The sequence below is a fragment of the Balearica regulorum genome, chromosome Z (assembly GCF_011004875.1).
Source record: "Balearica regulorum gibbericeps isolate bBalReg1 chromosome Z, bBalReg1.pri, whole genome shotgun sequence".
In the NCBI taxonomy this organism is placed as follows: Eukaryota; Metazoa; Chordata; class Aves; order Gruiformes; family Gruidae; genus Balearica; species Balearica regulorum.
The window spans coordinates 61,326,625-61,343,024 of NC_046220.1; the positions used below are offsets into that span (position 1 = coordinate 61,326,625).

The 16,400-nt window shown below is 38.9% G+C and overlaps 1 protein-coding gene across 1 annotated transcript in view; it reads right to left on the minus strand.

Moving 5' to 3' along the window:
- Positions 1 to 770: 770 nt before the first annotated feature.
- Positions 771 to 16,400, minus strand: part of DMGDH (dimethylglycine dehydrogenase) — a 48,904-nt gene continuing 33,274 nt past the window's right edge. Inside the window, exons 14-16 of the mRNA XM_075740282.1 lie at positions 16,212 to 16,271; positions 2,208 to 2,342; positions 771 to 1,534 (exon numbers count right to left, since the gene is read on the minus strand). Coding sequence (XP_075596397.1) covers positions 1,319 to 1,534; positions 2,208 to 2,342; positions 16,212 to 16,271 — 411 coding nt within the window. The 3' untranslated portion in view covers positions 771 to 1,318. The remainder of the gene's footprint in view (positions 1,535 to 2,207; positions 2,343 to 16,211; positions 16,272 to 16,400) is intronic.

Here is a 16,400-nt window from a genome sequence, read left to right on the forward strand (position 1 = left end):
AACCTGCCAAAGTTTGTATATTTTATTTTGACCTGCTTTGTAAAAGATATTCAGAACAGCACAATGCAATGTCAGCTTATTTAGCAAGAGTTCATTATTCAAATTGTGTTTCTCCAGGTATATTCTATTTATATGTTTGCTTCTTTGTTGAAGATTTAAAGGCACCAATTCCTTTGGAGAAAGTACATTTTGGACATCTTTCATATTCATATGTACTTTGAAAAGGTTTATCTATAGCCTAAAGGGGAGTGTTACTCTTTGTAAGTGGGAAATTGTGACATTGTTCTCATTCAAAAGAATTATTGAGCATATTATGGAACTCAGAAGAGTGTTTTAATAATTTAGTGTGTTCCCACCATTTGCATTATCCCAATCCTGCTTATTTTGTTATGGAATATTTAACACTGACTAAAGCTCCTGTGCTGTGGATTTAATTATATTTTTTCATTGTTAATTTTTCTGTGTAACAACAACAGATTACTGCCGTTCAATCTATAATCAACACGAAGAGGAAGAACTTAAGTTCTCTGATGTCAGTCTAGCTCTTCAGATTTAGAACAGTAAATCTATCATATAGTACTTTAAGTTCTCTTCAAAATTGAGCAGTAACATCCTGTATATTGTAGAATTTTACATGCAACCTACCAGGTGATTCATACAAAATAATGAAGAATCAGCTTTCTATAACTGTTTCATTTAAAAGAACCAGATTTTGATCTGTAAGAATTTCTGCCAGGGTGACACATTGGTAAAAAATGTTAACAGCTCAGTTTGCCTTTAATATTGCCTTTATTATTTTTAATGATTGCTGGTATTTGTTTCAATCCCTTAGGAAGCATTTCTGTGCAGAACAAGTGATATTATTTTAATGAGGAGTTTGCAATGTCATGTTGTAAGGAGCCAGGATAAGCTACTTTACCCTGAGGACAGGCAGAGGAGGAACTGTGAGTGTCAAGGAGGAGGAAAAATTTGCTATTAGCCAATACCAAGAGCATTCTTCCCCTCTGCATTAATTCAGATCCGCCAGCCAATGTGAGAGCAAGCTGAATCAAGGATCTGCTCATTCCCTGCCACTTTCTACTCACAAGTGATACTGAGAAAGGGGAATGCATAGTTTCACAAACTGTGCTTAAATCTGTAATGCGAATAGCCCACACAAGGAAGCAAGAGGGTACCACCATCGGATTTCTCACTGATGTATGGCAACGAGGATCTTGTGTTTACCAATTAGCGAATCTGAGTAGTTTGTTTCTCTCAATTTCATGCATATCAATGGAACTATTTCCTACTGCAAAATTTGCTCTATCCTCATCTGTGTTTATATTTTTGGACTTTCACCCTTTTTCTGAAGGCGTATTCTCGTTGGTTCAGTCAGCACCAGAGGCTCTTGTATTATGGTTGCTGGATAATTTTTTCCTAAAAGTTCAACTTCCAATTTCTGTCCAACTTTGCTGAGTTCTATGGGAACATATGCAAAAGCCAGACTCTGCTGAGCACTGTAGCTGAAACTTCCAGATGTGGTGTTGCCGATAACCTGAAAAAAACCACAAACATTTATCTTTATTTTCAAGATGCAGTGAGGTTTTCTTAAAATAAAAACCAGCAAACAAACCCAACAACTATACATATCATATAGTAGTTTTGGTGTATACACTTCCAACATCAAGCAAGTTTCAAGTGTGTCATGCAGTTCATAATATTTTCTACTGTGGGTGATATCACCTTAAACTGGGAAGTCTTTGCTTCTTGAAAAAACAGTCTATTCGTATTGTGTTCAATTAAGTTTCCACTGGAACTAACACTATATACATGCATATGTTTGTTATAGACAATAATTTAACTGCTAGTGGGTGTTTCAGTATGTAATCTGTGCTGGTGTGGAGGCCTAAACTTAGCTGTCGTTTTGTTTCTTTTAAGTGAATAGCAGAAGTGTTGTTAGGACAATGGTGAACTTGCAGGAGAAGAGAATGGATGAGTTAATACTTTAGTCTATTCCAACTCTAGTTTCTGTGACTCAATGGTATTTCACGTTTTCTTTGTAGATATTTAGTTAGTCTTTTCTTCCTGCTTGAAGATTAGAAAATGGTTATCATAGCTTCAAATTGTTCTGTGCCAGTAAAACAAAATGAATGCACTTATACTTGAAACACAAAGTTAGATTCTGTTCATGGAGAATTAACATTAGTTTCTTGTAAAATGATCCCTACCTTGCCATTATGCCACACACTTTCATTTCCCTCTGGATCGACATTATCTGTCTCCAGGGTGAGATATACGAGTCGTCGTTTGAGCCCCTTTTCTTTAATCTGCTTCAGTGCTTGCTTTCCTGTAAAGTCTGCTGGCTAAAAAACCCAGAAGATAATGATGATATATGGTTATTTGGGTTCTGCAAAAAGTTTAGAGATACAAGTGTTTAAATTTGTCTTCATTTGTTTTCCTATCACTTAAGTATTCTGTATGAAATATAGATTAAATCAAATCTTTGACAGATATTATATCTTGTATCTTGGTGTTTTTATACTGATACATTATATTTAGGTAACTTTATTGAGTATATTAGTTTTTCTCGATCTCAGTCTCTTAATATCCATAATTCCAAGTGTAGTAGAAATACATATGTAGTGAGACATGTGTTACAAGATTGTCTGCCCAGTTGATGTTGTGAGCCAGAAGACTATGTTTCGTTTCAGTTGCTATAAAAAATCTGGAACACCAACACCCAAATCCTAAAGCCCTGGCTTCCTTGTGTAGACACACATCCTTTTTGATGCCATCAGCAACCATGATACTAACTTGTTACTATTCCACTTTGGTGTTTCTGCCAGGGTGCAGAGATGGCAGTTTGCTGCATATTCTTGGTTTATGCTATGTATGTATTTTTCCCATAACTACCATTTTATGGGATAATGCAGCATGTTAGTTAAAGAATAATATTATCATTTGGAGTTCCCTTTTTCAGCTTGCCCCAAAAGCTACAAGCAGATTCTCATATTTCTAGAAGCAGATTGCATAAATGTGTGATAAGTGTGTGTGGGGAGCTATCAGTAAGTCTCTGAATCCTAAAGGATATATAAGAGAGTATTTATTGTATGTGATAATGTTGAGCTGATTCCATTGAGCTGGCCTGATACCATGGCCAGGTTCACATATGTGAGCTTATTTTACCTACCAGTAACTGAGAATCTTCTTGTCTCACACTGCTATCTCCTAAGTCTTAAATGTAACTCAGACAACTTCCTTATTTAGTTTGCTAGGTAGAGAATAAATTGGAAAAAGAAAGCATAGAAAGAAGAGTTGTTACAAACTTTGTGGTCCTGGACAGAATGCCTCAAGAACCAAGAGAAAGCCTCTTTCAAAGACACTGAGAGTTTGGACAAGAAGATGAAATAGTAATCAGGCTGGATATCATTATTGCTAATAAGTATGCAGTAAATATTAGGAGCAGTGGCTTACAAGTTCTGCCTATTAATTTCTTCTTTAAAGGTATAGTTCTGGCAGAACAAAAGATTTGTATTCAATGAATTTGCCAGATCCACACCAGCCTGCCCCCATGGGCAAGAAACCAAACAGCAGTTACAAGGTCCTCTAACTATGCAGCTTTTGCTGAGAAGATGAGTAGCAGTGAAAGCTATTTTAAGCCACTTGATCTTAGGACACTGTGACAGCTCTAGTAGGTCTGAAGTGGGAATTATATTTATTTGATGAGTGTTTAAGACAAAAGAAGGGAAATATTGTGAAAGACATCAAAAATACTATTTCTGGTAATGTTCTTTAATTTCTGCAGAGAATTATTGCACTGCCAGAATGACAAATATTATACTTGTACTTGGAATAGATTATTATGCAGTTATTTCATAAGTTCTTATTTCTCTAGTTCTTGTTCAGGTTCATATATGTATATGTGTAGGCTCAAAAGAAATTACTGAAGTGATGAGCAGTTTTTCAACTTTGAAAGTGAGACTCTGTAAGCTGTTGCAGAAGAATGCTTATGAACCAGTTACGAAGCAGTTAGTCTGAAAATCAAGGTGGACCAGCTGAGGATAAGGCAGACACTGCACATCAGGATCATAGATGGCCCCCTTTGAGAAAAGACAGCATGAAATACTGCCCATATCAGAAAAAGAAGGGACTATGAGGATTAATTTTGAAATATCACTTTCAAGATACTGCTGGAAAACATAAAGCAAAGATCTCAGACCACACAATAACCAGCTACTGGTAGTTCCCTCTCACTTTTCATAGAATTACATTTCTACTACACAGGAACATCTATGAAAGGAAACACCTACAACCAGAGATGCAAATCACAGAATCATAGAATTGTTTGGGTTGGACCTTTAAAGATCATCTAGTCCAATCCCCCTGCAATGAGCAGGGGCATCTTCAACTAAGATCAGGTTGATCAGAGCCCCATCCAACCTGGCCTTGAATGTTTCCAGCGATGGGGTATCCAACATTGCTCTGGGCAACCTGTTCCAGTGTTTTACCACCCTCATTGTAAAAAAATTTCTTCCTTCTTGTCCAGATAGATGACATCAGTAGCTCTTCCATTGTCCACTGATGGACAAATAAGACTGTATACCACAGCACGACACACAAAATAAAATGCTTTGCATGACACACAGAAATACCAAGGAAGTAAATATTATACACTTACGCTTAGCACTGAATCAACTCCTTCCTATACATGGTAATGTAGCATCTGGTATTTAGTCTTGAGGAATGTAACTTTAGAACTACACACAAGTATTCAAATACAGGTCATATACCCTGGGGCCTTCTGTCTTCCAGCTGCTCCTCTGGAAGTGGTTAGGTCTCCCTTCAGTCCTGTGTCATATTTGCCAATGCAATGTGGATGTTACTGATACCCTAAGGTATCTAAACCAGCAGTATGAATGTCTGTGAATTCCCATTTTTAGGTCTCTTAGTAACATATGAGTGGCAACAGACAGGTGTCTGTCAAAACCAGCTTCCAACAACATTCTTCTACTGTGCCCTTTTCCTCAGCCAAGTCACTATCAAATTTTCTAAAGGAAAGAATTGTAATTGGTGACTTTGTGAATGCCATATCATACAGCACTGATGTAGCTATCGCTGTACTGAGGGCATGGTTCCTTTTTTCTGGAGTATTCAGACACTTCTAAGTGCATACACGCAGAGAGAGATTAAAGCCTTATTAAACACTTCTCATTTTCATGCTTGGGTTTGTTGTGGTGGTTTGGTTTGTTGAGGTTTTTGGGGTTTTTTTTGTAAATTAAAGATTTCTGGTTAATTTATTCTTCTATTATTTCCTAATTTAGAAATGGAAAACCAGTTGCCATAAAGGTTAATGCAGCAATCATAATCATAGCCTCGAGTACAATCTGGTAACAGATGCACACTTCTTTTATGGGTCACTTCCAGATTAACTGTATAGATGACAGTTGACTCTTGTTAATACACTAATTACTGGAACCTTGAGGTTGACAGCGAAAATAATTTTGACTTCCACTTTTAATTACCTTTTAGATATGGAAACCATTAGAGCAAGCAGCTAGCAGGCTTTAGAATCTATGTATCTCTGGATCATTCTTTGCCTGTTTGTTACAGATACAAACATAAATTCTTACCCAATTAATTTTAACTAGGCCAGGCTTTTGGCCACCTGGAATAAATCACTATAGTTCTTAAGCTAACTGGAAATGGATTTGGGGGATTTCATGTAATGGTTATTTTCCTTCTTGAAGGTTAAGAACATTCTTGCCATTTTAGAATCACAGCCTAAAAAAATAACCAAGAGGTAACCTAGAATTTAAAGTCTGCAAAATATACACACATATATAAAAATATATATACACACGCTCTGCAAAAATGTGTGTGTATCTATATGTGTATATGGACATAAACACACACATACATATATAAGCATGGACAAAAATGTAGGTATGAAAATTTATGTGTAGATATGATGTACAACTGCAAAAAACATGTGTATACATATATTTTTTAAATATTTAAAGCAACTTAAGAAATTCTAACCATATGAATCTGACCAGGTCAGTCTTTTTATTTTACAGTTCATGGGTATCCATGTCAATTGTACACTAAGCACATTTCCACCACTAATCATTTTTGATTTATGAGTGTGTGTGCATAAGGTAGTTCATTCCAATTGAAACAGCATTTTGGAAACTGATTCATTCAAACCCAGCCTGGCTATTCTTGGTAACAACTGCTGCCTGTTTCTAGGAGAAAAATAGTCAGTTTGGGTATTGCTTCTATTTGTTTTAGCTTGTGACACTAAATATAAGGCAAGAAAAAAATCCCATTCAAAACAGTATAATTCAGTAAAAGAATACTAAAGAAAACCCACCCCAAAACAGAAGAAAAAGAACAGAAACAAAGGAAAACCCTAAACAATTCCAAGCTCAAACAATTAACAAATTTAAAGCTGCTCTTACTGTCTTAGTTTTAAAAAAATAATCACTTGATATGTAGTAACAAGGTAAAACTGTTACTACTTAGAGTAAGGAGAGTCCTAATAAGCTAAACCTAGAATACCGAAGATTTTCCATTATCTTGGCACAAGCTCCCAAAGCAAGAAGATTTGGCAGATGTAATGTTTTTCACATAAAATAAAAACACTTCTTAGATACAAGATAAAGACAATTATCTACTGCTTAGCTTCATATTCTTTAATGTGAGTGCAGTTCACCAGATAAAACCAGAAAAGATGGGCTGTGCTTTTTACTTGTGTTACCTAACATATAGATTACAATGGAAAATCATATCATAAAGAGAAATCAATTAAGATTTTCATTTAGCATACAGCTAAAGGGAGCCATTGATTATCTTATCTATTAACATATCAGACATACGTATTTGCCTCACCCTTGTCCTCACCAGGCTTTTAGCTTGTGTAAGTTATCATGTATTTGCTAGCACAAGATAAACCTTTTTTTTCTTTTTTGTTTTAAGACTCAGGAGACATTAACAAATCAAGTCATTTTTTTAGGCACAGTGATGTACCCTGAAAAGTTTAACTCACTGTGTTTCAAGTGTGCTTGGCTTTCAATGGCATACAGATCCTGATCCTAATCCTCTGTAAAAAATTTTTGTGGTTTAAGGACAGCAAAGGAATAGAAATTACCTATAAAACTTTCTCTTTTTTCTTTTCTTTTCCTTTTTTTTTTTTTTTTTTTGATTGTGCAGTTTAGCAGAATAAAGTCTAGGTATCTAGGAAGAAAAATATCATATCTGTTCAACAGTAACTGGCAGCAAAGATATACAAATCTCTTAATAATGAAATGCTGTAATTTATTTGGTATACTACTTATGGCTGCAGACATACAGCTAAATTATGTACACAAAGCCACCCAAATGAGCAAGGCAGCACCAACAGCTGCATGGCGATGTGCTATAACCATCACAATACAACACAGTGGAGACAGCACCAATGTGGTGTTTTGAAATGAATTATTTGTATTTGGATGGTCTTGAATAATTTCAGGGTAACACTCCAAATGATAGCCCTCTCATCAGTGTAACAATGAAGATCATTTTCTTCCACAGGTAGCAAATATTTGACAAGTTTCTTTTTCTGCAGCAAACCAAAGCTACAGTTCACACCACACAAAACAGTTTTCTAAGGGAGATGTGGCCAGTCAGTACGTATGACTGCACCTCTTATTCAGTCCACCCAAGCCCTTCCTGTATGCAAACAGCCAGCTCTAAGAAATTGATATGATACAAGAAAATGATAAATCATTGAACTATTTTGGCTCAAAATTCCTAGCTCAGTGGGTGCTAATTACTTTACATGGCGAAACAAACACACTGGGAGTGACCTAGGTGTGCATTTTACACAGATAACAAAATCATAGCAGATTCTTTCTAATGTGTTTCATACTCTGTACAAATTTATGGAATAAATCTCTGGTTTATGACTGTCTGGACATCAAATGAAGTTAACAAAAGCATATGGTTCCACTCTTAAATTTTAATTTGGATGGGGACAGGATTTAGGTGGAAAATTACACTGAATAAATACATTATAGGCATAACAAATTGGGAATGAAAGAGAGAGGGGGAAAAAGAAGTACCCTTCCTCCCTCTCAAATACCTAGCTGTGTTGGGTTTGCGTGGCAAGGTTTTGGTAGCGGGGGGGCGGGGGGGGCTACAGGGGTGGCTTCTGTGAGAAGCTGCTAGAAGCTTCCCCTGTGTCTGACAGCCAATGCCAGCCGGCTCCACGACGGACCCGCCGCTGGCCAAGGCCAAGCCAATCAGCGCCTCTGTGATAACATATTTAAGAAAGAGAAAAACAGTTAGAGAGAGCTTTTGCAGCCAGAGAGAGGAGTGAGAAGATGTAAGAAACTCTGCAGACACCAAGGTCAGTGCAGAAGGAGGGGCAGGAGGTGCTCCAGGCACCAGAGCAAGATCCCCCTGCAGCCGGTGGTGAAGACCATGGTGAGGCAGGCTGTCCCCCTGCAGCCCATGGAGGGAGGATGAGGGGGTGTAGCGATTCCACCTGCAGCCCGTGGAGGACCCCACACTGGAGCAGGTGGAAACACCTGAAGGAGGCTGTGGCCCCGTGGGAAGCCCAGGCTGGAGCAAGCTCCTGGCAGGACCTGTGGACCTGTGGAGAGAGGAGCCCACGCCAGAGCAGGTTTGCTGGCAGGACTTGTGACCCCGTGGGGGACCCCATGCTGGAGCAGTTTGCTCCTGAAGGTCTGCACCCCGTGGGAGAGACCCACACTGGAGCAGTTCATGAAGGACTGTAGCCCGTGGGAGAGACTCACGTTGGAGAAGTTCGTGAAGGACTGTCTCCCATGAGAGGGACCCCATGCTGGAGCAGGGGAACGATGAGAGGAGTCCTCCCCCTGAGGATGAAGGAGCGGCAGAAACACCATGTGATGAACTGACCGTAACCCCCACTCCCCGTCCCCCCTGTGCCGCTGGGGGGGGCGGAGGTTGAAGCTGGGCGTGAAGTTGAGCCTGGGAAGATGGGAGGGGTAGGGGGAGGTGTTTTAAGATTTGATTTTATTTCTCATTCCTCTACTCTGTTCTGCTTAGTAATAAATTAGATGAATTCTCTCTCTAAGTTCGGTCTGTTTTGCTTGTGACGATAATTAGAGAATGATCTCTCCCTGTCCTTATCTTGACCCACAAGCTTTTCATTGTACTTTTTCTCCCCTGTCTAGTGAAGGAGGGGAGTGATAGAGTGGCTCTGGTGGGCACCTGGCCCCGAGCCAGGGTCAACCCACCACACTAGTACCTTTCCATCCTTTTTCAGATCCCTCTGCTTTCCCCCAGGCTCCTTATCCCTTCTTCACTAAAGTCTGTGCTCTTTCTTTTCCCTCCTCATCCTTTTCTTGCGTTGAGTAGAGATGGCACAAAAAACCAACCTTTTACCAGTTTGTTGAGTGGGGTCAGAGATCACTACTGTAGTCATTCCCCTCAGAACAGGAGGGATGCAAGTTGAAGAAAGTGAAGGAGGGGTGGACAATGGCAATAAGGGTGAGTTATAGAAACTCTTGCAGGTCAGCCTGTCTAGCATCAAGTTGGAGCAGTGCTCCCAGAAGACCTTGATAGCAAGTGCCAGGTATTTCACCCACTACGCCCTATTTAAGATTTTAGAAGTCAGAAGATAAAAATTAATCATTTGCTATGGTACTGCAAACAAAGCTCCCATTTTAAAATCAGTGATTGCTTAAGAAAAAAGAAATAAAAAGAGAAAAACACAAACAAATGGTTACAAGTGGTTGCTTTCCTGGTTACCCCTACTCACTATGACTCTCCTGCAGGTGAAAGGTTTTGATTTCATATCGCTCCTTATCAACACTTCAGATATTGTGTCATCAAAGTGCAGAGTCACCAGATCAGAACAGTAGCATTTTTACACAGATGATATAAATGACTACACATGCTGCAATGCTGCAGAGACCCAGAACCAGCATGTACATCTTTCTTTCTGCCACTTTCCCCACCCTCCACCTAGTGCTTAGTAGTGGTTGTGCCTAGAGTCCTGGAGGCCCATGGCAGGACTGAAAATTCTGCCAGTGCTCACTTTTGGAAGGCGTGCTCTCTGCAATTAGAATCATAGAATCATTTAGGTTGGAAAAGACCCTTAAGATCATTGAGTCCAACCATAAACCCAACACTTCCATGCCCAAATGTCCCTAAGTACCACATCTACATGTCTTTTAAATACCTCCAGGGATGGTGACTCAACCACTTCCCTGGGAAGCCTGTTCCAGTGAAGAATTGTTTTCCTAATATCCAATATCAAACCTGCCCTGGCACAACTTGAGGGCATTTCCTCTTGTCCTATCGCTTGTTACTTGGGAGAAGAGACCAACACCCACCTGGCTACAACCTCCTGTCAGGTAGCCATAGAGAGCGAGAAGGTCTCCCCACAGCCTACTTTTCTCCAGGCTAAACAACCCCAGTTCCCTCACCAGCTCCTCATAAGACTTGTGCTCTAGACCCCTCACCAGCTCCACTGATCTTCTTTGGACACACTCCAGCACCTCAATGTCTGTCTTGTAGTGAGGGGCCCAACACTGAACACAGTGCTCAAGGTGCGGCCTCACCAGAGCCGAGTACAGGGGGATGATCACTTCCCTGGTCCTGCTGACCACACTATTTCTGATACAAGCCAGGACGCTGTTGGCCTTCTGGGCCACCTAGGCACAGTGCTGGCACATGTTCAGCTGGATGTCGACCAACACCCCCAGGTCTTTTTCCGCCAGGCAGCTTTCCAGCCACTCTTCCCCAAGCCTGTAGGGTTGCCTGGGGTTGTTGTGACCCAAGTGCAGGACCTGGCATGCAGCCCTGTTGACTTCATACAGTTGGCCTCGGCCCATTGATCCAGCCTGTGCAGATCCCTCTGTAGAGCCTTCCTACCCTCCAGCAGATCAACACTGCTGCCCAGCTTGGTGTTGTCTGCAAACTTACTGAGGGTGCACTCGATCCCCTTGTCCACATCATTGATAAAGATATTAAATGTGCCAGTTTAACATTTTTGGTGTTCTTTCTCCAAACTACCTGTGAAATGATGAAAAAAAAAAAAAAAAAAAAGCCTTTTCCCTAAAAATATTCATCATTTTGTGCTTTAATAAATCAGGACGTATCCCTTTAGACCATGGTAACACAATGAGTTGGACTGACAACTGAGCGGCAGTTCTGGCAGAGTGAACAGGAGGGAAACAGCTGGAAAGAGAAAGGCATGAATCTGTAAGATTGAACTGCTACCAAAGGAATAAAAGGTTTGAGGCACAGTGTTACACCTACTCATCCTAGTTTCCCATGAGATAACTTATGTGTATGTTAGATCAATGCATAAGGACTGTATCTTTGATTTAAGTCATACATCCATCTGGGTGAAGTTGATGGGCATGACACAACTTCTATTCATAATGAATAAGGAAGCAATGAAATGCTCATGTGTCTAATAGGTGTAATAGCAAAAGTCACCTCAGAAATCCAATGACACAGTCAGAAGATGAGGTAGGACTTGTAGTCTGAAAGGCTTTTTTTGACATCAAAATGCAGGCAGCCACTGAGTAGGGTTGGTGGATATAAGACATTAAATAGTGAAAAGCAGACAGGGAAAGGAGCAGAAAACAAAGAAGGTAAAAAAAAAAAAAAAGGTGCTGGTAGAGTAGACCTAAGAAAAAGCAAAGGGAGAGAGATTTTGGGTATTGTATAGTACAGAAAAAAAAGCTTGGAATGGAGAACCAAGAAACTGCCCCAGTAAATAAACAGGGCTGCAACAAAGAAACACTGTCTCTGGTAATGGTATTTTCTCCTAAAGGAAACAAACACTAAGTCTTAGCTAAGTACTCAGATCCCAGCCTGGGAGAGTGCACTAGAGCAGAGTCTCAATGGGTTTCCATCATCTACTGCATTTTCTTCCGAAATAGCAGTAAGCTGTTGCTGCATAGAGAGTGCCCAGGAGATGGCAGTCTTGGATATAGCAAAACAAGTCACAAACAGAGTTATTATGGAACTTTGTAGCTCTTGATGACTTGCTGGCACTACTGCGTTCACACGGAAAACCCTTCTGAAAGCGTTTATTTCTGTGAGCTATGCAAATCGACATGGAGGTGTTTCACTCTAGCATCAAGTTTTATTGGGACTTACGGTCCATTAAGCTCAGGAGAAAAATAGGCTGGTTTAAGACTATTGAATTAGCTAAAAATAATCAATCACTTCCGAGCACTGAAAAGGTGCATGCTAGCAGGCTTTGAAGATGCAAGCAGCTTCTGAAATAAGGAATATTTTTTTTTCTGTATGTCAATAATGAACATAATAACTAATGATAAGTTTAAAGTGTAGCAAGAAAACATTTTCCAACATAAGGATAGCGAATCATTAGAATGGACTGCCCAGGGAGACTGTGGGATCTTCAGGACTGGGAGGTCTTCGTAATTCCACACATGAAATTTTTATACATATGGCAAGGTAAACACAGATGTAGTTAATTCTGCCATAGAACAAAGGTCTGGAGTAAATTAATATCTGGTGATTGCTTATCTTTTTCTGTGATAGTATTTGAAAAAGCGATTAAATTTAAACCAGGGTTTTAAAAAACAGAAAGCATTCAGAGGTGATATACTATACCTTTGAGCACTTGAACCTGAGAAAGTTCAAATGTATAGCAGAACTAAAACAATATTCTGGGATGTGGAGAAAAGAAAATTGCAACTTTTTCTTCTTTAAAGATACTCTGTGAATTTCCTGCCACAGAGACCATTAGGACTCTATTGTATCTTTAGTAGCAGAGTGCTTATTCATGAGATGAAAGTATTAGTGAATAAGGCTATCTAACAACTTGTCTAACTTATTAAATGTGAGAACAAATGAACAAACAAAAGAAAGAGAATAGGTATTTAAAAAAATCCCATGCCAAAACCAGACAGATTTTGTTGTGAAGTTATAAAGACAATGTATACTCTAAATTAGAAATTAATTCAGTTACTGTCCCCCCACTCTGGTTTAGTCACAGCAAGGATGTGATCGTCTGTGCAGGGAAGCAACTAACACCAACATTAGAGAAAAAAGGCAGTATGAAGCAGAATCTAGAGGAAACCACCTAGAACAATACCATCTCTTTAGCATTACTGATAAAATGAAAGTTGCCACAGAAATCCTGAGGAAATAGGCTTACTTTTTGTCATGCTGTAATTTAATAGACTGTGAGGAAGAAAAAAAAATTGTTAACTTAAGCTTTTTAGAGTTTTTCCTGTTACTCATCACAGAAAAATTACTGGTCCATGTGTACCTGAAGATGTACCTGAAGATGATGCATACGCTAAACTTCATAAACACAGAGAAATACCAGGATTTTATTGAGAATTTCCACCTTTTCGTATTTATTGCCCAGATATTTGAATGCCCTCTCATGGAAATTAAAAAACTTTTTGATTGTATTACCTTCACTGGCCTTTGGTCATTCATTCACTTTAATCTGTTTAGGAATGGTTTACATTTTCCATGACATATCACTCAAAATTCACTTATGCTGAAGTCTTTTTGCCTTTTTTTTTTTTTTTAAGCTATCTCTCCTGCTTGCTGCACAGTAAGAAGCACTATAGTAATTAACCGAACAGTGCATTTTGGTTTTAATTTACACAGAAATCAGCACTTTCCCCAGTTGGGGGCGCATGCTTAAAGGAACAATCCCTGTCAGTAACGCTACGGACCAACATCTGTCAGATTTAAGTATCCATTGCTTATAGCTTGTATCCTCTTTCCCCTTTTTTTACAGAAAGTTTCCTTGACAATAGAAGCAGACGATAACAGACTATTTTGCTTGTCTTCAATCATGGTGGCCTCTAAGGAATTCTAAGGCCTATGCCATGCCGAACAGACACCAAAACCAGAGGCAGGGAATTGGGACTCACAGCCCCAAGCTGGCAAGAAGAGGAGTAAATAATCTCACATTGTGCTTCATGCTACAGTGTTTAAACCACTTCCAACATCTGAGTTAGCTTAGGTGTCTCTGCAGTGTCAATACACAGCCACAACTGCTCTAAGTTAACAAATAAACATTGATTATTTCCTTTTTCACATGAGTTCAGCTAAACTGACAAATGCTTAAGGGTGACATCCTGCATCTGTGCTGGAGATTCATTCCGTGCCCATTCATCTACAATGTGAATATGTGCTCCAGAAGGCTGTTCCAACCCTACATTTCAACCATGCAGAGAAGTGTGCAGAACGATAATCAAATGCTTCATTCACATTAGTGCCTTTGCATGTTCTGCATGGGCATCTTGGCAAGCAACAACTTTCCCTGCTTTGGCTGCTTTCCTGCTTATACTAAAAAAAACCCAACCCCACCCCCCCCCCCAAACCCCCCAACCAAACCCAAACAGATGTATCACATGAAATTGGAAAGAAAAACTAGTAACAGTAGCAATTTTGATTGCATCATTGCATTCTCCCCTCCAAAAGTCCTTTCCAACCCCTACCATTCTGTGATTCTGTGATAATCCTGCTAATGCTCTCCTCAAGGTGGGAAAGTCCTTGATGAGTGAAATACAACATAATCCTATTCCATAAAATTCTGTATTTCCCCTGAATGTATCATTTTCTCTGATGAGGGCAAAATTACAGTACCCAATGGAGACAGCTCTACATGTAGGAACTGCCATTGACATCCCTGGAAGCACCTTGCCTTCCAGTGGATGAGCTCCATAGTTGGGCGAGAAGACGTTTAGAACTTGTATTTCATGCTAGAGCACACACTGATGTTAGATTAGGACAAACCTGAATGTTTTATCAATCCTGCACAGGTTGAAAAACTTTAACAACCTATGGACATGTTCAACAGCTGGAGAGGAAAATCATTTTCCTGGGTTCATCCCTGTTACTGTTTGTGAAATTGTCTCATAAAGACAAAAGTACAGTTTTAGGTTTAACATGCCTCCATAATTCTTGCCTACTCAAAGTTTAAGATTTGCTGTTTATTTGGAGCTGTAACTTAAGGTTTGGTATTCTTTTTATCAGTTCCACAATGCCTACACATAACATGGCAAAAAATATCAAGGGTCACTTATTATCTGATTTATTACCCTTTCAGGTATAAAGGAAACATAAATAAGAAGAGAATTTGTCTGTATATCACATTACATCATTGTAAAGATGAAATGTCTCACAAGCATTGTTTTTTCTCCTTGATCTCATGTAAAAATGCTGGCACTTTCTCTATTTTACAGATGAAAACTGAGGCAAAAGATTAAGTCAGAAATACCTCCTCATTTAGGTTGAAATGTATAGGAACAGATTTTTTACATTAGAAACTTCACATGCACTGGGCAGGCAACTGCTGTTTGAGTTGATGGGCTATTGGTAGCAACAGATTACATTAGAGCTGCACAGGAAACAATTTCACCAGGTTTCATGGAAAGGCCCTCTATTTGACAGCGTTAGGACACTTGGTTTGGGCTTCATTTGGACCAGAAAAGAGAATTACAAGGAATTTCTGTACCTATTAGACTATAACAGAGTTTGATTTGCTAAAATATGACTATAAGAAAATGGGAGTGCTGATAAAAGAAAATAGAATAACATCTTTTCATTTTTACTGCATATTTAAATTCAACTAGTCCAATTCTCTAAACTTCAAATTAGGCAGGAACAAGTTTTGAGCAGACGACCTCTTCAGGAATTCTATGGATAAGTAATTGTTATTATTTTTTTAACCAAGATATTAATTTAACTTATATTTGACTCATATCCAAGTTGTCAGTCAGCAGTTCTTCTGAAAAATCTATTGTTTTTTTCAGTAATTGCTGTATCAGAGTGGTAGCCAGGGAAAATGATCCTACAGACAAATCCTTTAAAAAGAATAAGCAGGTAAAATGTTTTCACAACATGAAGAGGCTTGCTCAGCTTATATATAGATACTGTATGCTTACAAAAGGACATTACTCAAATTTCTCTACAAAAAGAAATCACAAAAAGTTATTTTTCATGTAGACAACTTTGAGTATTTGTAACATCCTGACCTAATGTGTAATTTCATTAGCAAGAACCATGGAAAAATATGAAACTTTTAAAAACAAATTGGTACTTAAGTAATCATTCTTACATACAGTGAAAAAAAAAGTTGCTTCTTCATTTTCTAAACCTATTTTATTTTACAGATAATTACATTTTTCCTTTCTAACACTTAAAGGAATATCCTTGGGCATAATAGAAAACTTTAAAATAATAAGACATACCTTGTTTAGCTTTACAAAGTATTCCAGTCCAGCTTCCAAGGGGTTAGTGTCACAGTTCATCTGTTAAACAGAAAAATAAATTCACCATCCGTACATGATGGGCTATCATAGCTTTCGGGTTGCTGGGTATTTATTTAGTTATTCCATGCAGCCTTCTGTTTACTCTCAGGTCAATGTCTTCCACATTGC